General features: G+C 37.0%; 1 protein-coding gene across 2 annotated transcripts in view; it reads left to right on the plus strand.

Moving 5' to 3' along the window:
- The window catches only part of hsd17b12b (hydroxysteroid (17-beta) dehydrogenase 12b), a 63,040-nt gene that overhangs the window by 18,763 nt on the left and 18,030 nt on the right, over nt 1-26,247 (plus strand). Inside the window, exons 2-11 of one of the 2 annotated variants that reach the window (XR_014029730.1) lie at nt 2,167-2,213; nt 2,655-2,730; nt 7,752-7,859; nt 8,176-8,240; nt 8,366-8,410; nt 9,225-9,259; nt 9,970-10,051; nt 10,312-10,377; nt 13,560-13,709; nt 14,392-14,649. Coding sequence is in view for 1 of the 2 variants with exons in the window: in XM_081359850.1 (XP_081215976.1) it covers nt 2,167-2,213; nt 2,655-2,730; nt 7,752-7,859; nt 8,176-8,240; nt 8,366-8,410; nt 9,225-9,259; nt 9,970-10,051; nt 10,312-10,377; nt 13,560-13,709; nt 14,392-14,499 (782 nt within the window). In the remaining variant the exon portion in view is untranslated. Of the gene's footprint in view, nt 1-2,166; nt 2,214-2,654; nt 2,731-7,751; nt 7,860-8,175; nt 8,241-8,365; nt 8,411-9,224; nt 9,260-9,969; nt 10,052-10,311; nt 10,378-13,559; nt 13,710-14,391; nt 16,416-26,247 lie in introns of those variants that run through there. The other variant, XM_081359850.1, reaches the window with a different exon arrangement.

Below are 26,247 nucleotides of genomic sequence, written 5' to 3' on the forward strand. Positions count from 1 at the left end.
TAAGACTCCCATTCATTCTCATTTCCAGAATGTGTTGTAGAACATTGCTCAGGGTGTGTTATATGCAGCAGCATTCATACAAAATTTCACTCTCTCTGCATGTCCTCACCTAGCAGTACACCCTCGGAGCATTTCATCCCAACCAGTGTTTTTTTCCCTCCGCTCATGTGGAGTAATGTATTGTAAATGTGCTTAAAAATAACTGGGAAAATGGTTCCCTTGCCTCTAACTGTGTGCCGCCCCCTCCCAACTGTACTCTCCGTTAGCTGCTTGCCTTTCACTCTTCCCTTTCTATTTTTAACTGCCCCTCAGTCCTCATTCGCTCCTCCCTTGCGCTGTCTTATTGTTCGTCATCCACCCCTCCCTTTCCACAATCTCTTGTGTTACTCCAGCCGGTGTATGCGGGCTGCCCATGTAAATCTTTAATCAGGACTGGCATCTCTGACACCAAAGATGCCAGGCTAAAGGGTTGGGGATGTTTGTCCCATGTCCTTGATGCCCAGTGAAGAGGGAACCATGCATGAATTCATGCTTTTCTGCTATGTGAGGATGTTTCCCTCTTTGCTTGCCCTCAAGCTATTTTTACAGAGGTGAACCGCATATGTGGGGTGACGGGGCCTGTTGTCTAGGTGAAGCCAGGGGAACTATATCTTAAAAATAAAGGTTCTTTATTGGCATTTAGACTCTTGAAAATAAAGTTTCCAAAAGGGGGTTTTCACAGTGATGCCATAGTAGAACCATTTTTGGTTCCCCCAAATAACCTTCCAGTAAACCGTTCTTAAAAGAACCATTTGTTTTTCTTATGTCGAAGAACATTTTAATATTCTAAAGAACCATTTTCCTGTCTAAAGAACCTTTCGGGTTCTTTAGGTTCTTGAACCTGTTCAAGGTTCTTCATGGAACCATTGATGCCAATACTACCTTTACTACTATCTTTTATTTTTCACCAGTGTGAATGTTTCCATGAAGAACCTTTCACAATTAAGTTCCCGAAAGGTTCTTTAGACTGGAAAAAAAGTTATTTACACTCTTAAAAATAAAGGTTTTGTGGCGGGGTTTCACAGTGATGCCACAAAAGAACCATTTTGGGTTGCTTAAAGCTACACTGTGTAATTTTTTAGTTGATTCTTAGCAAAAAACACTTTGTTCTTTCAAAAATAATATGTGCTCATTAATGTGTAATTACTTCTACCAACTAATCAAGTATTCTCGTAAGCGTAGAATCTGCCATTTAGAATACATACGAGCGAGTCGCTCAAATGGCGGCAGCCATGTTGCGCCTCCATCTTGAAAGTACATTAGCCAAAGAGGGACATACCTGGAAATTCAAGCTTTGCCTTTCACGTTTTTACACTCAGTGGCACCGTGACGAATGCGAGGGGGAGATTACTCGCGACTGCCGGCAGATTTGAAATAATACGGCCACCTTAGGAGTTAAAATATCCTTTTTTTTTTTCTAGTTGAAAAACAATATATATATATGTATATATGTGTATATATGTGTATATATATATATATATATATATAATATAATATAATATAATATATAATATATAATATATAATATAATATATAATATAATATATAATATATAATATAATATAATATAATATAATATAATATAATATAATATAATATAATATAATATAATATAATATAATATAATATATATATATATATATATATATATATATATATATATATATATATATATATATATATATATATATAAAAAACTTTAGGTTTAAGAGTTTAGATTATTAAACTTTCGTTATACCCAAAGTTTCTACTGAAACATTTGGGGAACCCATAATGATTTGTCTGTAGCATCATTGCAAAAACCTCATTGAGTGTAATAGAGAACGGTACAGGAACATGTTGTCTGTTTTGCTGTCGTTTCCATGGTCTCATCAGCTCATACAGCAGACATCCATGTTTAATATGCATGAGAGTCCCTGGATACTTTTATTTTTAATTCCAAAATAATAAAAAATTAAATTTATGACATCTTTATTTTCTCACAAAAGTAATAGCTTGTGCTTTAAGCACTGTTTATCAATATGTATAGTTACACTTGCTGTCAAAGTGTCTTTAGATATAAGTCGAGATGATGTGTGTTTAGTGTGATCATTTACATTCTATCTTCCTCTGACTTTTTCCCTATAGTTGTGACTGGGGCCACAGATGGAATCGGAAAAGCCTATGCGGAGGAGGTAAGATTCCTCATGTTTTATTTGCCCCCCTCACGGAAATCACAATGAGTCATCAAACTAGAGGTCTCAGTCAGAGTTCAGGGAGAACTCCGCTCTCAAAGGTTTGCCTCGTACAGTCGACAACCCGGCAAGCATTTACTACCCTACTGCTTCTCATTTCTACTGTTTGATGGTCTTTACAAGGAGAATTACGACTTCAATTTCTACTATAAAGCAACTCGTCAGTGTGTTTGTTTTTACTTAATTCTGACCTTGACTTTTTTTTCTTTAATTTCACTCTAAGTATATTGGGACCTTAAGAGTCAGATCCTTTGTATAGTAATGCAGATAGAAATATGTATTGATTGTGAATGCTAGCGTAAATTATGATCTGATCATGTGTGATTTCAATTGATATAATATTGTATAGTTATAATGTGAAATGTTTCTGATTCTGTGCAGCTTGCTCGACAAGGTTTTGCTATAGTTCTCATCAGCCGTACTCAAGAGAAGCTGGATGAAGTGTCCAAAGCTATTGGTAGGTGTCTGCTTCGACCTGTGGGAAAACACTCTATAGACCTCATTTATGAAACACAAGCAAAATGATTTTTTTTTTTTTTTTGTAAACCATTCATACATTTTCAGGAGTGTTTGTATTTGCAAATTGTTAGTTGGTCCGGAAAAAAAATACACCTGCTTCCAAACACGAGTTAATGGTGTGTAAAACATCAGAACGTTTTGTGTTCTTTTAGGTAAACTGGTGACACTGCATTTTGATGACACAATTTACTATGATAACATGTAGTAATAATAATAATAATAATAATAATAATAATAATAATAATAACAAAATCATTTAGTTAAGTGTGAAAATTAATTTCACTGATAAACAAAAATGATTGAAAACATCCACCTAGTCTATTTTAATTTTTTATTATAGATTGCTACTACTCTGAGTGCGTGTGTAGAATTTGTCAGCAAGATTAGCAATTTAATTAATAAAGTTTTATTTAGGCACATGACCAATAAGTCTGCCAAACCTGATAAGGGAGTCCAGAAGATCCCACAGCATTCCTGTACACATAATTCATGGGTGGGGTTTATTCTAATTATGAATGAACGTGCATATTATGTGCCCTATTTATGAATGATTGGAATTCATTGACATTTACAAAGGGCCAAAAAATAACTCTCGCCAAGTGCCAAATGCAAGGAAAAATCGCCGTTGGCGAGTATATGAAACGGTGTAACAGTTGGCCAGTAATATTTGTATGAATTCTAACGATGCATGATTGTGAGAACATGAACGTGAACTAATGTGAACGACGCTACGTGCAGTTGACTGGGCATTTTCTTCTTAAGTCACCGGCCATTGGCAGGTGTGGCAAAACGTTAGTTTTAGGCCCTGTATGCACACGTTTAACTTCCAAATCTGAGGTTTCTGAAGCATTTGTGAATTTGAAGGAGAGATTTTTTTAGAGTCCATTTTTACGTGCAGATTTAGTGATATATGAAAGGAAATTTCATGAATGAGGCCCGATGTGTCTTTTCTCTTTTTTTGTTGCTCATATAATATCTAGAGAGCAATTTGACCAATGGTTGATATGAATGCATAGGTGCACATGCTACAATTTAATTTTAGCAAATGAGCTGCATGATAATGGGTTGAAATGACACCAAAATGTAATTTACGCAATATTGATTCAAATCAAAATTCACCAAAAGATTTAAAACCAAAAACTGTGTAGGCCTAATTCTTACATTCTTAAAATGGCCAAATATTGTTTTATTAATCGGTCTTCTTCCACCACTCTGTTTAACTACTAATTAAAAATACTTGATTTTCTTGTTTTATGTACATTGTGTTGCTGTAAAAAGAGAAATTTAATTTGGTCCCACTTTTTATTAAGGGTCTTTAACTACTATGTACTGTACTAACATTTAAATGTATCATTTGATACAATGCACTTATTGTGTACATGCATGTTTTTACATTGTATTTATATAAAAAAAAAACCTGCATGTAGTTACAGCTGTAATTACATCTATACTTACACTGTTGACCCTCACTTCACACTGTAACCCACCCTTAAGCCTAACCATACCAAACCTGTCCCTAACTTTGCCCATATCCCACCTCAATAGCAGCAAAAGTGTTTTGCAATTCAACATGAGCACAATAAGTACATTGTACATGAGATTTATTTTTCTGATCCAAGTACATAGTAGTGGAAGACACCTAATATAAAACGTGACCTTTATATTTAAATAAATTATTTTCATTATTTACAATTTTATATGTATAGTCTACTCTTGATTGTGTATATCACTGGCACGGCAAGAACAAAGCAAAGGCAGGGTCTCAACATTGCATGAATAGAGCGGCAGTGGCTGAATCGCAGATGCACCCCCATTCATTTCTTCTTGTCCTTTGGTTGGCTGACTCCTGATCTAAGGAGGATGGCATGATTTAGAGCATGCACGCACGTGTGTGCATCCATGTGCTGGCAAATGTGCGTTTGCTCGTGTGCAGAGGACCTGTGGGGTACCTATTGGTGTGTGTATGGAGTGCTGCTCCTGTTTGTGAGGCAGCGAGTGTCTCCCTCTGCTAAATGAATGTGGATGTTAATGAGCTGAGTTATTTTTAGCTCTGTGTTGAAAGGCAGGCACTCTGCCAATTGAGCTGCCTGGCTTCTGCAGCAGAGCGCGACTTCACAGATGGAGGTGGATCCTGGAGATGTCATGGCGGGGATGAGAGAGAGAGAGAGAGAGAGAGAGAGAGAGCATCGAATGGAGGAAATCAGCCCAGTGACCACTGGCAAATATAGTCAGGCGCACCTTTCATCAGACAGTGACAATTGACAAAAGTGTTGGACATGATGATGACTCTTGCCTTACATGTGTGGTGTAGTCCTCCAAATGGACAGGACTTCTGTATGGTGTATACTGGTGATAGAGCTATGTTTATATTAACATTTATTATATTCAAACATTTGTTTTATGCTGAATTTATTAGGTCTGCACGATTAATCACAATTTCTGCGATTTGATAGCCTGGGTTTCCCCATGCTGCCTTGCGCGCAGCATGATTTTATTCACGCTGCTAGGCAGCCTGGACACCACAGACCAGATTTTCCCCTCAAAAAGGGAACCAATCACACAACGGGGAGGGAGCAGCAAGACGATGACGACGTCTATGCGACACACCGAAGCAGTTTGTTTATATCTATGGATCCAACATGGCATCAGACGCGAAGTTACCTTTCGATGCAGCCTTAGATAGTGTTCTAAGTAGTTTAGAACGCAAGTTTATTTCGTCGTCTTCCTCGTCGAATTTCTGTCGCTCTACATACGTCATCTGGTATAATTGAAACGATTGGCTATGAGCTACGTGCAGGCGCATTTGATAGACATTCGTTGCGCCCAATAAACGGCTCTGGGCATTCATAAACCACGCCTCAAATACGAGAAAATGAACATGTTGTTCCCAGACCACGTCTCAATGAGAAGAGGTCTGACGTTAGCCAGGCTAGCGATTTGATTAAATAAATGTATGAATTGAGGCACTGTGCTCGTTTACACACGAGCAGCTCAAAATTCCTTGTTTTCAGTGTTTCATAAGCTTGGGTCTCTTATAACGTTCATTTGGGAACTTGACAAGCGCCAACTATCTTCCCAGTCTTGTAATGAGAAGTGCTTAAAAACCAGCTGTTGCCAACTAAAGAGAGGGTCTTTGCACAGCAAACCTGAACCTTTAAAAAAAGCATTTTTGATTTTCAAACACATTTTTTTACCAGATTTTTTAGAAATCATGTTAATCAACTAAGTGGCCATCAACTAATTATAATGATGTCACAATGATGACAATAGTGGCCAAAATACCAGTGTACTTGTAGTTTATACTGATGATTGTGCTTTAAGAAGGAGTGTGACGATAGCCTGGCTCCGCCCTCCTACGTACTTTCGCTCAATTTTCATTTTCCTTCAGTACTCCGTCTGGGTTTGCTGTATATTCGTGGGTTTTCTCTGGGCAATTTTTTGGCGGTCCAATCAGCAAACAGAGGGAGTGGCTGAGAACGATGACGATGACGTTGATGTTGTGCGCTAGTTTGAGGTCACAACCAAACGTTAGCGATTGGTTATGGCAGATCCAGAGTGGCTCTGGGCAGATCCAATAGTTTTAAACTTCAGAGTACCCGCCTTCAAGAAAGTTAACACTTGTCAATGGAGAGTGGCCAGACTCTCTGTACAAGTGAAATGTACGAGAGTCTGGTTGGACCAGGCTAGTGTGATGATACCCTCATGTCACGATTCGATATACAGTATATCACGATACTGAACTCATGATACGATATTATTGCGATACTCCAAGACATATGGTAAAAGGTTAACAAAAAATGAACTGTTGATTAAAATGCTAAATTTGGCATTACATTGTGGGTGTAAATGAATAGGCTTGGACTTGGTGCTGGTAACCCAATGCATGGGACAATAAATAAAAATATTCATGATTCTGAAGCTGAAAACAGAATTATTTTAGACAAAAATACTTGCACTCTTTCACTGACTATATTTAAAATAACGTAGGCCACTTTTAACTAGTAGCATGACATTTGGGATTATCAGGACCCACAAATATTCCCCAATTGCATTATTATACATTATATTCAACATTATACACCATAGTTTAATGCAGTACTGACACTAAAACTCTGTAAACTTGATTTTTTTCACACAGTAATGTTCATTTTGGGTAAACTATACATATTTTGTTGCATTTTTGTATTGCAATATATTGTGACCCGATTTATTGTTACACCCCTAGCCTTAAGTACTCTTTACAAAATGACAATAGTGAACTGAAAATGGTCAGTAGGCTTTTAAGATTCCTCTAGTGGTTTTTCCTCAAATGTACCCTATTGATTTTACTTTCAGAGCTGTTCATTGAATCTGTGGTCTGTTGCAATACAAATTTGATACTAACTAACACCAAATACATCATTACAGCTTATGACCTGAGTATCTATTACTTTAATAGGTACCAGTATCCACCAGTACAATAAATTCTCCTATTCTCCTGTTGAGTGTAGTTAGATTAAGATTTGGTGTATTTTTTTTTCTTTTTTTGGCTGCATTTTCCTGGTGTGACTTTCTGAGTGCTGCCATCTATGCACGTCACATTTCTTTCAATGAAACGGTGCAGTGTCTACTAGAGCGAGCATGTGAATGGAGTTCTTTTAGTGCTTTCTTTCCATTCTTCTCTCTCTCTTTCTGTTTCTTTCTCCTCTCCACCATCCATACTCAGGCATATTTAGTAAATAAAGTACTTTTACAACAGAACATATTAGTGCATTTTAAAGGATTGAATGATGCACTCATGTGAAGAGAAACTGCAGTTTTAGTTTGTTTAGTTTGTGATATGTTTTGTTGCAATTATGTAATTATGTATACTTTCTTCGAATCAAACCAGTGCAAGGCAAATTAGCATCATGTTGTTAACATTCTGTGACATTCCATAAATCACCTGCATTCCTAATGTTCCTTTTCCTTTTCTTCCAGAGAGCAAATATAATGTAGAGACCAAAACCATTTCTGCTGACTTTGGATCTGTGGACATCTACACTAAGATTGAGTCTGGACTGGCTGGACTGGAAATAGGAGTTTTAGGTATATTACATCTCTGTTTTTTAGGTGTTAGTGGGATACTATTTGGTTAGGGTGTCTTTCTGGAACAATATGTTCTGGGCTCAAACAGCAAAACTTTATTTCGCTCTCTTTTTTTAATGATCAATTGTCTGTTTAGTGAAACTTTAGTGTTTGCTGCCAGCTATGGGAAAGTGGAGGGAACTACCTATCTTTCCACATCTCTTTCTTAACCTGTTTTTTTTTTTAATATCGCTCAAGCGCATAGGAAGTGCTTTTATGTTTTTTTTTATTTTTTATATAAAAATCTCCCTTTTTTTTATGTCTCTTCCACCTACAGTTAACAATGTTGGAGTGTCTTATTCCTACCCAGAGTTCTTCCTCAACATTCCTAATGTCGACAGCGTGAGTTTATGTAGCCATTTGTAAATCGCATTGTGCAAAACTTCCATTTTATTAAAAAGAAGTGTAATTGTCTGTTGTTTTAATTTTTGTTTTGGTTGGTAACGTATTGACAGTTGTAATTGCAGTTCATCAACAATATGATCAACATCAACATTACGTCTGTTTGTCAGGTAAGACGCAATTTGCTCTTCACTAAAGTCTTAGAAACGGCCTTTGCATGCCCTCTGGTAACAAAGTGTATGTGTAAATGACAGAAACAGTCATAACGTAGTTTTTATAATTGATAAGGTTAATCATAATTTCGTTTTTGGTCATTTTTTGTTGTTGTTGCTCTGCTTTTAAGACTCCTTGTCTACATTTTACTAACGGTAACTGTCCCCCTTCCTCTGTATTGTGTCTGGGTGGGCCAAGTTTCTCAACACAAACTGCTGTTGGTGTGTTAATATGGGCTGTCATGTGTAAAAGTGTTCATAGTTTTGGTATTAGATATTTACAGAACTCCTTTTAGGGCTGGAGAGTACATTTTGCATCCTGAATGTGGCAGTGTTTTCATTCTACAAGAAACTATTTTATCTCAACGTATCCAGGAATATTAGCTTCTTCATGATGTGACTGATTTGACTAATTTATACAATATAATTACAGCACTACATATAAACTAATAATATTTATAGCCCTATATATAAACAGTTTTCGTTTGTGCATAAGTTGTGTAGCCAGCTGCCACTGCAGTTCTGTATTATAAAGCCTGAATTTTGAGTCTATGCTGCCTCCCTCAGGATCCAAGATGTATTACTCTGTATGATGAAAATACATATGCAATCTATAGGACAGCATTTTTCAAGGATTGTCATGTGCATTGTTTTCCATAAAAGATCATTGGAAGTTATCAGAGTTTATAATCATGTTCTTTAATTCACCGTGCAATAGACTTTTAAAACATTGTAGATCTGATTCACATGTTTTGTCCCTGTACTGTTGTAGATGACGCGATTGGTTCTGCCCAGGATGGTTGACAGGTACGTTCAGAAATCACTAAAATGCGTTTTTGTTGACATTTTAAAGTAGTGTTTGTTTGGTTATTCAAAGCAGATGGAATGATTTTCATGCGTGTAGCGATATGACTAGTATTTCCCACAGACGTGTGTCATGCAAATATTTATTTTTATACTGTTTGGTCATCTCATGCTTACGTGTTGGTTTTGGCCTTTTAGTTCTTGCACACTTCAGTCCAATAATCATGATACATTTTTTTTTACTTTTACATTTTCTCATTGGCTATTATAAATGCATCTTGATAGCAACTGTTAATTATTTCTTGTGGCAGAGGCTGACTGTGTTGAACCAAAATGAAACAAATAATGGAAGATTGTTAAGTTTGTTCCAACCAATGTACGAAGTTAAAGTCTTAAGATGAATTTTCCTCAGTTTTGAGAATAAAAGCCATACCGAAAGTATCTGTATAGCTCCTCCCATCTAGAGCCCTAGAGTCTGGTGTGCACTAGTACATAATGCAACAGTATGTACACTGGCACGGGCACCGGTTGCCATAGCAACAGGGATGCAAGAATCCGTTAAAAGGGATAATTCTGTGCTGTCAAAATAGTCGAGTGAAAATGGAACAAATATAAGGGACGCTACAATCACTGTTGTCTGTATTAAACATGCTTATGTGCTGTTCTTCAACAGTTTGAACATTAATGTGTGAAAAACCCCTGACTCTTTCTAGGTCTAAAGGAGTGATCTTGAATGTTGCCTCAGCAAGTGGCATGTACCCAGTTCCTCTCCTCACCCTCTATTCTTCTTCGAAGGCAAGTCATTTTTCTCTTTTTCTCTCTACCATGGATCAGGCCTTGGAAATCTTTCTGAGAAAAGTCAGAAATGTTGCTAATATTCTCCGAGGAAGTTTCCTGAAATCTCATTGTGTTAAGCAGCACTGTTTTGAGCATATTAGTTGTTGATTTTAGAATACTAGAGCAACTTGATGCTTTGGGTTATGTGAAGGTTAATGAGTTTGTTACATTCACGATGTTGAAGGACATGCATTAGATGATTATTCTCACTCCTCCAGGCCTTTGTGGACTTCTTCTCCCGTGGACTTGATGCTGAATATAAAAGCAAAGGGATTATTGTACAGGTGAGTGAAAATTTTATGACAGTAGTTTTAAACCACTTAACTGTCACATGAAAATACACTATCCAAACTTAAATGGTTAAAAGGTTGATCTTGTTTTGAAGAAGACACTTGGCAGATTATTGTAGATGTGAAATAAATTCACCAAAAAAGTTATAGAAGTTTAAGAAAATGTAGAAATATTATGTTTACAAGACATGTTTTACTCCAAAACCGCAAGATAATCTAAGGGTGTATTCACACCAGGAAAGTCCGATAGTTCACTTACTTTGGTCCGGACCAAATAGAATGTTGATTTTTTTTGTTTGGTACGGTTCGCTTTCACACTGTTCTTTTTGCAAGTGAACCAAAATGTGTAAACAAAACCACACGTGTGCTAAGGTCGTTCATTCATTGGACAGGAATTCTCAAGCAGGGAAAAGCAGGAAGTGCACAAACAGGCTCAGCATGGAGATATTTCGTAATGTAATATTTGTTATTTTACTGATTTGGTGTTATTCTCTACAAACGCAATATGACGAAACTATATGGTATAGATAAAAGCCCGCCCGCACTGACTTGGGTCTTTACATGCGCTTCGTGAGGCACGGCACACACACGCAAGGTCTCTCGCTCCCTCTCTCTGCCGTGCCGCGCTCTTGCTCGCTCGCTTTAGACCATTATGCCAAAATGTCCGTTTTGTTAAGTATCCTCATAAGAGCAGTCAAATAAAAAGACGCAGTTTTCTGCAGTTGGGTCGGTTCATGTTCACACCATAAACGAACCGTACCAGAGTTCGTTTGGAACCGTACCGAGACCACCTCTTCAGCTGGGTCTCGGTTCGATTGTTTGGTCCGCACCCGAGTTCGATTGCTGTATTCACACCTGCCCAAAAGGTCCGCACCAAGGGGGGAAACGAACTAGAGTTCGATTCAATCGAACCAAACGAGGCAGGTGTGAATACACCCTAAGTCATGGGTGCCCAATCCTGCTCCTGCCGATCGACTGTCCTGCACAGTTCATCTCCAACCCTAATCAAACACACCTGAAGCAACCAATTAAGGTCTTTAGGATCACTTGAAAATTAAAGGCAGGTGTGTTTGATTAGGGTTGGAGATGAACTGTGCAGGACAGTCGATCGGCAGGAGCAGGATTGGGCACCCCTGATCTAAGTAAAAAATCTGAATAAGCTGCGTTCCAAATTTTAGCTTGATATCTCAAAACATGAGCTTTCAGTAAGATTTTATTTGGGCACAGTACCAAACTTTTTCACTAACTAAGCTCCATTACTGACCATATAAAGGCACCTCCATTTCCATATGGTTTGAGTAATCTGAACCATATATTTCCATAATTTTCATACAATTTATGAAATAGACATCCTATTCAGAAGTAGTATAGGCAGTGTTTGATTTGAATTCGACCTCGAATAAACACATAAAAAGATCATGAATGTGCGTTATAGCTCGCCGCCGCATGACAAATGGTTAATCTATTATTTTTTCTTTTATTTAATGGATGTTATCTTTTGAACTCATGAAAACAATCTTTAGGTTTCTACCAGTCTTTCACGATTTTTCACGTTCATCACTATTTCAAAATAAAGGTCGGAACACGCCTTATAAGTCAAGTCAAGTCAAGTTTATTTATACAGCGCTTTTCACAATACAGATTGTATCAAAGCAGCTTCACAGTATTAAATTAAAATAATTAGGGCTGTCAAAAGATTAATCGCGATTAATCGCATCCAAAATAAAAGTTTGTGTTTACATAATATATGAGTGTGTACTGTGTATAATTATTTTGTATATATAAATACACACACATGCATGTATATATTTAAGAAATATTTGCATACATATACTGTATATATTTATATATAATTTATATTAGATATAAATATAATTTTTTTATATATAAATTACACATTTTTCTTAAATATATACAAGCATGTGTGTGTATTTATATATACAAATTTAATTATACACAGTACACACTCATATATTATTTAAACACAAACTTTTATTTTGGATGCGATTAATCACGATTAATCTTTTGACAGCCCTAAAAATAATACATCAATGTTTGTTTCTAGTGGAAAACGTCCATGTTTGGTAATGCAGATCAATAGTATTGTTGATTGATTAATTAAATTAAATATCCCCAAATATCCCCAACTGAGCAAACATACTTATAAGTATGTATTCTTGTTTCAAATTATTAAATTACTACTCTTGTGTAATTTACTTTGAAAATCAGTCACCAAATATGAAAGTCAGAATTCTTTAAGCTTTGTAAGCTTTTCAAATGATATATAGTTTGTCAATATTACTTTAGGTTTTTACTAAGACATTTTTGTTTTAAATAATGTTTTAAGAGCTATTTTCAACGTTCAGACCTCATTACATTATATTGTTGTTGGCCGAAAAGGACATTTAAAGGTACACTATGTAACTCCTTTTTTTTTTTTTTTTTTTTTAAATAATGAGACTGCATCATCAATCCCTCCTTCAAAACTTATTTTTGTCTTATCTTGATTCACTATGGTAAGCTTATTGTAAGTGTTTTTATTTTAGACTTAGCGGGATGGTTTTCGTGGGAAATCGTGTACATGCGTCACTCGCCCGTACGTGTCTCGTTATATCTGTAAATATAGAAAAGTTGCTCTGCCTACTTTGATGCGTATTTGGTGTGGCAGTGGCAAAGGTTATTTAAGAAAGGTTGAAATGGAGCAGCTAAGTCTTAAAAAGAAATGCAGAATAGAGGAGAGTTTGCTGGCAAAAAGAGAACGCGTCAGAGCTCGTAATAAAACGAGAATCAACATTGACTAGTTGGCGTTTTATTACTCAACAGGTGAGTAAGGTATTTTATTAAATGGATAAATTACCAATCAAACAGAGTTAATTGTAAAGCATTATCAATTGTAAAGGGTCATAATTATCCGCACAGTCACGCAGAGCCGAAGCACAACCAAAACAATGTTCTTCCGCAAAATACATGGAGTTTTGCTATTTTAACGCTAGTGGGCCAAAAGTTACATAGTGTACCTTTAAAAATGCAACTGATGATTTTAAGTGAAATTCTATTTGAGATATACTGTATAGTGTTTTGGTTTTTCTACTTGTGATGGGATGTGTTCTGGTCACCCAGACTTAGACTAGTTCAACTACTTACAGTGATGAAGTGTCTTGTGTATCTTCTTGAAGAGCGTGCTGCCGTTTTTTGTGACAACCAAGCTGAGCAAAATCAAGAGGGCGTCTCTCGACATCCCCACTCCAGAACGCTACGTAAAAGCCCAGCTGAGTACCGTAGGATTGCAGACTCAGTCTAACGGTTACCTCCCTCATGCCGTCATGGTGAGACCCTCTTAAAATGCCTTCACCATCTTTAAATCAGTGTTCAGGTCTACAGTGAATTCAAGGGGTCAGTAAGGTTTTTTTTTTGTTTGTGGATGTTTTTGAAAGAAGTCTCTTATGCTCTGCCAGGCTGCACTTATTTGGTCAAAAATACAGTAAAACAGTATTATTGTGAAATATTATTACAATTCAAAGTAACACATCTTTTTTTAATGTTTTTTATAATATATTCCTGTGATGAAAAGCTGAATTTTCAGCACCATTTCTCCAGTCTTCAGTGTCTCATGATCCTTCAGAAATCATTCTAATATGCTGATTTCTGATTATTATCAATGTTGAAAACAGTTGAGCTGCTTAATATTTTTGTGTAAAATGTGTAATCTGGATTTTTAACAATATTTGTTTGAAATAGAAATCTTTTGTGACATTGTAAATGTCTTTACTGTCACTTTTGATCAATTTAATGCATCCTTGCTGAATAAAAATATAATTTCTTTAAAAAAAATCCTACTGACCCCAAACTTTTGAACAGTAGTGTAAATCCTACAAACTATGCTTAAAAGGACAACTTAGAATGATGGAAGAAGCTTGTATATGGTATAAACTATAGTACTAAAGCCGAATGTTTTCGTCTTCTGGATTCTGACAGTCTAATAAGTCTGTTATTATGTCATTGCTGCAGGGTTGGGTGACCACTGCTCTGCTTCCTGCAAAGCTGCTCAACAAATATGTTATGAGCATGGGGTTGTCCCAGCGCGCACGCTATCTGAAGAAACAGAAGCAAGGTTAGAGACAGAAAAAAGGACAGACAGAGGGATGAAGGAATGGTGGGATGAAATGAGGGACCAGCAACAAAAAAATCCTTAATCTCTCTTCCCTTTTGCTGTCAGGGGCCAAGAGCAGTCACACCAAACTGCTCCTGATAAGTCTGTTTGAGATGGTACGAATCAAGCAATGTATTTTCCAGACATTAGAGTGCTTTGTTGAGTCGTTGCTAACCAAAAAATGATTTGCTTGAACAGCCTTTGCTGATTAGCTCGTTTGGACAACCGCAGAATAGTCTCTGTCTCTGTCCTTTGTGTCCTAACAGTCACTAACAGCATCGATCAGTACAGTTTGTTTGGTTTTCTTTAATGTTTAGAGAGAGTTAATTAGTAGTTCTCTGGTAATAGTCATCTGATGAACATAAATTATGAAAAAAAAAAAAAAAAACATTCTTAACCTGAATGAAATGTCTATTTGCGCAGCACTTAGCGACAACCCCCATTACCATAATCAAAAGATATATGACTTAAATTAGGCAGGTTGCCTACAAACAATTTGAAAATTGCATCTGGAACGTGCATTTATTCGTGGTCCGTATTTGCTTTTTTTCTTCTTCTTCTTCGTCTGACTCAGCAGTTGTTTACACAAACGAAATGCACTACATTTAGCTATTTGTGCCCATCACAGATGGCACTATGCATTCTATCGTCAGAGCATCTATTTTTGAAAGGAGTTTGTTGTGGAAAGTTTGTGTATTGGTCACTTTGTAATGCTTGTGCTGCTGGGGTTTTGAGGAATCTGAGGAAGCAAATTTCAAATCTGGCAACAGTTTATTTGAAAGCTGAGGCTGTGGTTCCGTTATTATGTGGTCAATGATAAATGCAGTATTTTCTCCAAAACAGCACTTAGAATTCCTAAATGATTGGCACTTTCAGGTTTCATTTTGAATTACTTTTACAAAAAAAGTCTAAAGCCTGCTGCAGCAGACTAAACGCAATCCAAATGCCTGCTTGTGAATTAATCTTGCATTTCAAATAATTATAATAATAAAAGAAATCTTTCTAATACTGTTTCTCACTCATATTTTTGATGGATTTTTCATACACAAAAAGGGAACGTTAGTTGACCTTAATATTAAATATCAGATAAGTGTGTTTGTGGTAAGATGGAAGGTCTATAGCAGGGGAATTCAATTAAAGTTCCAAGAGGTCCGGTCTCTATATTTCCTTCCTAGCGGTGGTCCGGACAATACTCTTTTGGAACAGTTATACTTTTCGATCGAGGCAGCCGTGGTACTTTGTAAAAGAAGAAAACCTAAACACTCAAAATAGTCATCATAGATTAGAAACTTGGGCACAGAGAAACATCCAAAAAAGTTAATATTTCTCCCAAATGGATATGAATATAAAAAGGTTAGATCAGATGTTTAAACAGGCTATTTTTGTTCTTAAAATTATATATCAGATAAGTGTGTTTATGGTAAATTGATAAAGATGGAAGGTCTACAGCATTGGCATGCATGGCTTAATTCCCTCATGCTTTTATAAAGTATCTTATGCTCACAGCTCGGCTGCATTTTTTTGAAAAATGATTCAAATAACTGTTTTCTGTTTGAGTATATTTAAAATGGTAATTTATTCCTGTGATCAAAGCTGAGTTTTCAGCATCATTACTCCAGTCTTCATTGTCACATGATCCTACAGAAATCATTCTAATATGCTGATTTACTGCTCAAGAAACATTGATTATCAATGCTAAAAAAGCTTGTACTGCGTAATATTTTTCTGAGACCTTGACACAATTTATTTATCAGGATTTTTTGATGAATAAAAAATAAAAATGTATGAATTTTTATAAATGTATTTGCAAATGTAAACAATTTAATCCATCCTTACTTGCTAAAAGTATTAATTTAAAAAAATAAATTTCTTACTAAACCACAATCTTTTGAATGGCAGTGTACTTTGATTACTGACTTAGAAATAGTGCCTTATATTTATTTATTCAGTCTTGCTTTCAACATTTTTCAAAGTCTTTACAAATGAGATTTAAAATCCAAGATTTCCAATCGGATAAACAAAGTAGCAATGAGAAGTGTGTATTTTCATCCCCTCCGGGATCCAATTCTTAGGGATTCTTAGTTCCAATCAGTCAGGATGGCACTCCTGAGTCCTGTCCTCACACAGAGTTTTCCCCGTGCCCTTTCTCGCCTCTGTGTATCTCTCCCCTGCAGGCACGAGCCATCTGTGTCCAACACATGTCCGTGCCCTTTGCATTCAAATGCTACTAAAATTGTAATCTTTGAGCCTTGGTACAAGTGAATTCCTCCTTGTGTTGTATAGCTTTGTAGCGGTGTTATAAGACAATCTGCCCGGTGTCACGTCCACCTCCTCTGATACATGTGCTCGATCTCTCATGTTGTGTCTGAGTGCCAAATCCTCGAGCGCCATCCATCAGCCCCCTCCCGGTTGCATGCCGCATGCGTGTTTGTTCCAGGCAGCAGTGGGGGGTGATTCCGGAGGATAGGAATGGAAGTCGGAAGCGTGACAGTCCTGTGATGAAGGAGGAGCCGTGAGGAGTGAGTGGGAAGAGAAGGCCTATATAAACCCTCACAGCAGCTCTGGATCACGAACACTCGAGACGGATACAGAGCAAGAGCAGCAAACTGACTTGAAGAGCTTCTCTCCTGTTTCTTCATCTACGTCTACCAGCAGAAAGTGTGGATTTGGAGGACTGACTCACCTGGTGGAGAACTTTGTCTTGAAGAGGAATTTGAAAACGCCTTCCCCACTCATCCAAACCGGAAACCTCACAGGATGTCCGCACACGCAGTGATGATGAGCCACTTGAATGCTATGGCTGTTTACCGGATGTCTTTGGCTATGGAGGAATTCCCCCAGCTCCTGGGGTTGTCCGGGACCCGCAACTGCGCAAGGGCCCGGTCCGTGCTGCGGATGAAGAGCAAGTTCAGCTGCGGCAGGATTGCAGAAGAGGTGGATGAGGAAGGACGGTTGGCAGTGGAGGAAGACAAAGCACGGCGCTCCTTCTTGCAGTCGCTTGAGAGTCTGCGCAGATGCACGCAAGGGCGCCAGTAACTCGAGGAGCCTGAAGGCCAGCTTGAACCTGTATGGACTGAGAGACTGAGATTCAGTGTAGAATGGAGACTATTTTAAGGGAACAGTCAGGGTAGATGCTTCACAATGAAGCCAGACTGACTGACCCAAGCTGTTTATACCTACCAAAGATGGGTAATTTGCTGGTTTACACGTTTCTGTCCGGATTTTTTTCCTGCACTAGAAAATATGCAGAGCATGCTACTTACTGTTAATACTGGAAATGTTGCATGTTTGTTCATCTCCCAAGAAAAGCTGTGGAGTTAAAGGGCCACACATTTGCACTGTTATGGTTTTACCAAAGGCAAAATCTATTTTAAGACTGTTTTCTCAAATAACTGCTTTATATTTTGTCTCAGTTTGTCTTTGAAATGATCTGTGCAATAAAGTTTTGAAAATATATTGATTGTTTTAAGTGTCTTTCATTTATAATCAAGATTTACGCAAATGAGTTTGGGTCTTATGCTTTCATGCTTAAATGTTTTCTGTACATTATTACAATGTATTAAAGGGTTAGTTTACTCAGTGAAATTCTGTCATCATTTGCTCACCCATTTCATCCATACTATGTAAGTCAGTGGTAAGCAAAACTGTTTGGTTACCATCATTCTTCAACATATCATCTTTTGTGTTTAGCGGAATAAAGTAAGTCATTGGTTTGGATCAGCATGAGGAAACAATGACTATTTGGGTGAACCCTTCATTCTCTATCATTGCAATGTGAAATAAGCTTGCGTAACAGCATCACAGTCTTTTCAAGCGTTATTCTTGCAAGTTAGTTGGATGATGTTTGTGCGCTGCAATTTTCAAAGTGGCCTACAGATTTTTAGCTGGTTGGAAATCAGGACTTGGTATTGGCTGGGTGGGTTATTGTTGGCATTCGCTTTTTGTTGCTTATTTGAACCTTTTCTTGGGAACAGGACATTGTGCTTCTCTTCATCTGAGACTTCTCTCAAGGTTTGGGTTTTAGAAGTCAGTGTGTTCTGCCCCCGTTTACAGACTTTAATGCTTTAATTCTATGGAAGACAAAGGATTTATTAAGCAGAATGTCCAATTTGCCCTTTTCCATGCGAAGTCCTGTTACATACAAATGCTGTCAGTCTCAACAATTGTAATACCTTCACTAACAGAGGCTAGTCTGATAGTTAGGTGGCTATTTGTTTTTGCTAAAAAGTGATGTTAATCATTTATCCAAATGTAATAACTTGCTGCCCAAGGGAAACTGACTTTGCTTTTCAGTTTAAGTCATGAATCTGTCTTGCTTTTCAGCTCCACGCGGCTCTGTTAATCTCACTAAACATAATTCTTTTCTCTCATTCGATATCTTGTTTCACTCAGACGTTCGTCACTGAAGAAAAGAGGTTGTGAACTCTTTCATGTTGATTTTAAATTGCTGAAAAGGTTTCTCTCCACCATATATATTCTCATTCACCCTGTTCAGTCCTGGTAACGTTGAGAGACACACATACCACTGAAGTGTGTGCAGATTTTCTTTCTTATTCATATGATTATTCCTCATGATTTAAACAGACAGAGGGCAAATCTTTTGGTGAATATTTATTGATTTTAATTAAGCTGAGTAGCCTAATACATACTTGATGTTAATGTTTATTGAAAGGCTAACAAAGTTGTGTTGAGAGAATAATTAGAAATCTTTGTATTTTCTTTCTTTAGTTTGACTCTGATTCATTCTGGAATTGGCATGAAGTTGAGATCTAATATCCATTACAGTTAATCGATAAAAACGGGGGTTATGAGGCTCTCTTCATGACACTTTTAATTAATAGTTTGGCTTACAGTCTCCACAGAGGGAGGACAGTACACTGGTTTGGTAAGATGCTCATTCCCTGCTTATAAAAATGGCTCAGCATAAATTGTGGTTTAAGACCTGGATGTTCACTTCATTAGTCTCTCTATCTTTTGGTAACCCAAAGGTTTTAGCTACAGGGAGAACTAAACAAACCAAGAGCAAAACAACCATGTTGCTCTAGTGGTATATAGTGTAAAGTGTCTTATAAATAGAAGAGACAAACAGGCAGTTTTCAGTGGCCAGTGTTAAATATAAAATATTGTCTAAGCAGGTGGTGCAGTGGTTGGCAATTCTGGGGATGTTTCAATGTGAATAAACCGGTTTCTTTTGTTTCTTTCTAGGCAATAATGGTGGAAATGTTAAATAGCTTTTTTTTCATTAGAACTAATAATGCATAATTTCTGAAGGAATTTTTTTAAATTTAATTATAGCTTTCCTGTAGCTCAAACAGTAGAGTGTTGGCGCTTGCAACACCAAGTTCATGGGCTCGATTCCCAGGGAAAGCAATAACTGATAAAAATATAAATGTGTACCTTGAAATGCAATTAAGTCGCTTTGGATAAAAGCGTCTGCCAAATGCATAAATGTAAATGTAATTTCTTTCTGTTTTACACATTAACCTTTTGTGATTATTAGGTCTTATCCGTTTACTTTCTAATTTGTGCTTCCTCGTTTCAAAACACTATTTAGCTGAGCTCCACGAGTAAAGTTAAGAAACCTTCAAAACTATAAAAATCTATTACAATCCTTGAGCTGAAATGTTTTTATAGTTTAACGTTTGTGCTTGAGAACAAAAAACATTTACAATAACCCTGAGAAAATATTCACTGGAAATATCAGTTCTTTTTTTTAGAGTTCTTATTTTAAAATGACTTAAATAACCCTAAAAAAATAAACCTGAGAAATATTCCACTAAGTATGTATCCACATAAACCTTAAACTATAAAAACATTCCAGAACATTTCAAAAATGCCTAATACTCATAAAAGGTTAGTGTGGAAAATAGAAAGAAATGCATTTTTTGAAGGTGTTCATTCAGAAATGATGCATTATTAGTTTTTATGAAGTAGTTAGTTGTCAGTCTAGATTCATCAACACCCAGATTTTAGTAAGAAAATATTTATTTTATTTGTTAGTTTATTTGTCATGAAGACCTGCATATATGTTTTCATACTCTAAGATGTCATATATCTGATCTTTGCATTCCAGAGCAAGTGAATCATTACAGTTACTGATCATGGAAAGCAAATCGTTATTTACTTTACTGCAGAGGGATGGAGGATTTCTTTCCTCCATTAGGGGTCTCTGTTGTCACATCGAAATTCCTGTCGCACACCTCCTCAAGTCCTCGAACAGACAAAGATATTTTTGCAGACATTCAGCATCAGCAGAGCTTGACTCTGCCTGAAATATTTGACAGCGGCTTGCAGACCTTGCCATCACTGCACCTCTCTGGCTGCCCCAAGCCTTTAGAAATGCTAATACATTCACTGTAATATGGTGAACCCCAAAACATTAACCGCTGAAAGCAGCAACCCCAGTCTGTCTGTCTGTAAAAGGGCATTATGATAGACTTTAATGACGGTGAAACTAGTGCCTGCTCTTTGACTTAAGAGTAAAGTCCCATATGGCCTCCTGGTGCCTAATTTGCATGTAATTTTGATGGATGGCTTAGATTCAAGGTCTGCTTCTTTTGGTGGTGGGTGGAGAGGTTAATTTGTTCATTATAATGCTTCAGTTTTTTTTCTTCTCTTCCTCGAATGCCAGTCTCATCGTTCATTTGGCCACCCACCGGAATTAATGATAAAACATTTGCACGTTGATCGCATTAATAAGCATACAATTAATGTTTTCCAATCACATGGACACATTTTCGAATACACTTGATTTATGAATATTTGGAATGAAGCGGTGAAGCAATTTAACAGGATCCGCAGCTTTCAAGGCACATGACTGGTGAGAAAAGATAAACTTGCTAGAAATTGGACAGTTTTGTACTTTTTAAAGTTATTCATGAATTTCACCCTTCACTTCGTAGGATGCAGGCATAGAAATAGCCTTTAACAAAATACCCAAAGCGGAACTAAAAGACCTAATTATTTGAGCTCTTTGCTATTTATTGGTTCATTCCATTAGCTTCCATTCCTCCATTGACCGCTTATATCCTCAGGGAAGAAGGAACATATTTCATAATACAAGACTCCCCACACGCAGCCATGGTGTATGATTAAGTTTTTTCTTTCTTCTTTCTTTACCGTATAATTCACCGCCTCTAATTTAGAGGACCAGGCATATCGGCAGGGACATTTGAGAATAAATTGAGTGTGAAGATTGAAAGGAATTAATGTGTACTTGACTGTGAGCAGAAGGCTTCTGCCACATGAAAAAGAAGCAAAATATGGCAGGGATGGCATTTCTACGGTGATTTGTACATTAAAGGTTCACTTAGCAAAGTCAATTAATGTTCCTTCCTCTAGAGACTCTTCTTTCTCCAAGCCACAGTTCCCTTTGTGCAGTAAAAAGACCAGTGGACAATTCTCACTATAAAAAGTTTTTTCTTTACCACTTTTTATCACATTTCATACTCTACAGAACAAGCAAATGTAATATACTTACCCCTTACTGATGAGTTCAGGTCTCTCTTCACATCAGCCATTTTACAAGAGCAATAAAAAAAAGCATATATGCTGGTTTAATGACGTCAAGTTATTACACCACAGATTAGTTTAGTGCCAACCTTCAATGTAACCATTAACACAAAGAATCATTGGAATTCAGAAAATAGAATAAGAGTCTGTGAATCTTTAGTCATGTTGCTACTAGAATGACAATGAATCTCATATGTATATAAATATATATATTTTTTAGATAATAAGGAAAATACATTTTGAGCCAGAATATTTTGTGTTCTTTTCATTTTGCGGCTGCAGACAAACGGATCTATGATAATGCCGGTATGGTGAAATACTGATAAGAGACATTTTGATAAGAGGCATCAGAGGAACCAGGAAATTGGGAACAGGGCTATTCAGATATTTGTTTCTATCACTTCAAATTATAGCACACCACAAAGGATTCATATTAACAACAACCTCAAAAGTTTAATGAAATTGTTTGAAAGAAATGTTCCCCCTTCACAAGCATTAGTATTAATATTTTCAGCTCATTGGCTCTGATGACACGGTACTGGAGAGAATGAGGTAAAGCCATACTGGCTTTTCAAATGCATTTCAGTGAGAACTAAATGATAAAAATAAAACTCATGTATAAACATTTCATTTATATAAGCATTTGGTGATCCTTTACTTCCCTATTCTATACATCGCTCAATATTTTGGGGTTAGTAAGATGGGTTCTTTTTTAAAGGGGTCATATAATGGTACATGCAAATTTTTTTCAAGTTGATTGTACTGAAATGTGTGTTGGCAGTGCCTGTACACAACCATCATATAATGATAAAAATCCATCCAGTGGTCTTTTTTTAATCTCCTTATATGTTTTCCCTGTCTCAAATTGAGCCGTCTGACCGTGTGACGTCACAAAATCGAAGCCCCTCCCACGATTGTTGATTGACAGCAGCGTTTTAACACAGACCCGCCTGTGAGCAGAATGGCGTCTAAGCGATTGTGGTGTTCTGTTCTTGGGTGCAATAAGGAACACAGCATCATTTTGATGTTCCTAAATCCGAACCGCTGAAGGCACAGTGGCTGAGTTTTGTTTTCGAAGGGAATATTCCCCACGATCAACGTCAATGCTTTCATGTTTGCGCGAATCATTTCACCAGACTGCTTTATAAAGATAACACTGAAAAAGGTATTAGCTCCTGTCTGAGTATGTGTTGTTTATGTGTCTAATGACTGTCATAGTCTCACAGACTGCTTATTTTTTAAACAGATCAGTAAAATTTTAGTGCTTCAGCCCTGACAGTTGTACCTAACACTGCATAGATAACGTTACGCATCACTGACAAGCCTACATTTACCGAAAAAAAGTTTTTCATGACCATTAGCTGTAACATCAATCTGTCAATGAACTAACGAATACATCAGTAAACACATAGCTTTCGTATCTCACTAACGCTACTCTACCCTGTCAGTACACACAAAGATAGATCAAAGTGACATTACATTGTACCAACCATTCAGAAATGTCCTGTTCGAGCCTTAATTGATGAACTTCTTCGTGGCCGTCATTTTGTTCCGGGTCCGACTCCGGTTCAAATTGATACGGTTGCACAAATGTGTCCTCAGTGACTCCCGCTGCCATTCTTCAAAATATACATTGTGTCAAAACGCCCCACAGAACAGAGGGGCGGGGTGAGCAAAGCTCATTATCATTTAAAGACACATGCACTTAAACGGCGTGCTGGAAACAGAGCTGTTTTTGACCAGGTAAAATGAGTGTTTTCTTACAATACTAATGAGAATTTGTAATTAAAGTATATTACAAACTTTTCATTTAGACCCTAAAGAATAATATTAATCATCATTGTACAAAAATGGCATTATATGACCCCTTTAAGAAACACTTTTATTCAATGAGGATGTGTTAAATTTCCATTTAAAATAAATGCTGTTCTTTTCACACACACACACACACACACACACACACACACACACACACACACACACACACACACACACACACACACACACACACACACACACACACACACACACACACACACACACACACACACACACACACACACACACATATATATGTGTGTGTATATATATATATGTATTATGTATATTTATATGATAAATAATTGAATATATATGTTACCTATTTTTATTTATGTATTTTTAAATCTATTTTTGTTAAGCTTTTGCATATGCTAGAGTAGGAAGACATTTTTTCTGTATTTGTATTGTTCTTGTACGTTCTTTGGACAAAATTAATACAAATAGAATTGACGAAATTCTGAATTTACTGAAAACTCAGCTTTGCCGTCATATCCATGGAATAAACTACATTTGAAAAAAAAAACTTATTTTAATAATATTTCACAATTTTATGGTTTGTACTGTATATTTGATCAAATAAATGCAGCCTTGGTGAGCGTAAGAGACTTAGTTTAAAAATATATCTTACAGACCGCAAACTTTTAAACAGCAGTGTGTGAAGTCTATGAAGTTTTATAGAGACATGCTCCCAGTAAAACTGGTGTCCTCCTCTTACTCATCTCTCTGCTTTACCCCTGAGCTTCAGGCCTTGAAACAAATTCTCTCATCCTCTGTCAGGGAGTTAATTATAAAATCCTGCCACCTAGACCCTTCCCTCATCCTCTCTTAAAAAACTGCTCCCATTTAAAATTTGATCAAATGCTTTCTCTTTTGTGTCCCAATACACCTGAAAACTGATGCTATCTCTCCTATCATTAGGAAATGTGGCTGCATGGGATCCGTCTGAACTGAACAATTTCAGGCCCATCTCAAATCTTCTTTCTCATCTAAACTCCGTGTTGCTTCACGACTACGATCGCATCTGCTTACTCACAACCCTTTTTAGTCTGCTTTTCACACTTCCGGCAGCACAGACACTGGTCTCTTGAGGATCATCAATGACCTTCCTTTAGCTGCTGATTATGTGTCTCGATCTTTGCACTGGGTTCAATACTGTCTGCATCAACAACATACTCATCTCTCGACTCCCTTCATATGGAAATGCAGAATTTGCTCTCTCGTGGTTACTACTATCGCACTGACAGACTTTGCTTTTCAATTTTTAAATGCTTTCCCTGGGTCATATTGTCTGCTGCCATTGTCTCAGCTTCCACTGCTCTGCTGATATTTTTCAGATCTGTCCTCCCACTCTGCATCAGTGATTTGAAAGCCTGGTTGCTTTCATTTTCTCAAATGAAACATAGACTGATGTTATGCCATTCGAACCACTAGCCCTTCTCACTTGATTGGCCTACAGTACCTGAAATATGTTCAAACCTCTTCAGCAAAAGTCACACACACCAAACAATGTGCCCACATCACTCCCATCCTTTGTAAATTACATTGGCTGGCTGTCTCATCCTTGTATCCATTAGAGGATACTTCTCCTAACCTTTAAATGTCCCAACTGCCTTTTCTCTCACTACCTGTGAGTTACTTCATCACAAGATTTCGAGTTCATTTTGTATCATGGCACCAAAACTCTGAATCTCACTCCCATTGAGTCTTTGCTGCATCCTTTCACTCTATTGTTTCTCCACCTCTGACTCTGAATGTGCATGTGTGTTTCTCTCTGTCTTGTGATGAGAAGTTACTCATGTCTGTCAGTTGCATCTGTCTTTTTAAAGTTCATTCTTTGTCGTGAAGCGACCTTGAGCTGTGGGAAAGGTGCTTAATAATAAGGCATATTGTTGTTTATTATTATTATATGAGGCTGATCGGCTGTTTCTTTCTATTCTGGTTTTGTAATCTTTGGGCCTAAACAATTGGAGAAAAGCATAACACCTACTTCACTAATGTGAAATGTAAATGTGACATTCTCTATTACGTCAACACCATGCAGACCCATTTTCCTTTTTCTGTCTTTGTTTTCCCTGAAGACCTTCCTTTCCACGACAATAGCTCAACTTCTTTTTCATCAGGTTTTCATTGATTATCTTGAGGGTTCCCAGGCAGCACATTATACTGTGCATAATGAAATCACAACATCTCTGTGTGATTAGTTTTTTTCACACACCTGAGGAAGGAGCTACACAGGAAAAACATTCATCTACATAAATACACATTGATGATGTGCGTATACAAGTATCAAGTTAAGTAATATGGACTTTAATAACGGTTAGATGGTTTATTTTCACTGACCTGTAATGGGTGTATGGTGTAGCCATATGGTAACATGTTAT

Source organism: Scardinius erythrophthalmus (assembly GCF_964197995.2).
Source record: "Scardinius erythrophthalmus genome assembly, chromosome: 2".
NCBI classification, from domain to species: Eukaryota; Metazoa; Chordata; class Actinopteri; order Cypriniformes; family Leuciscidae; genus Scardinius; species Scardinius erythrophthalmus.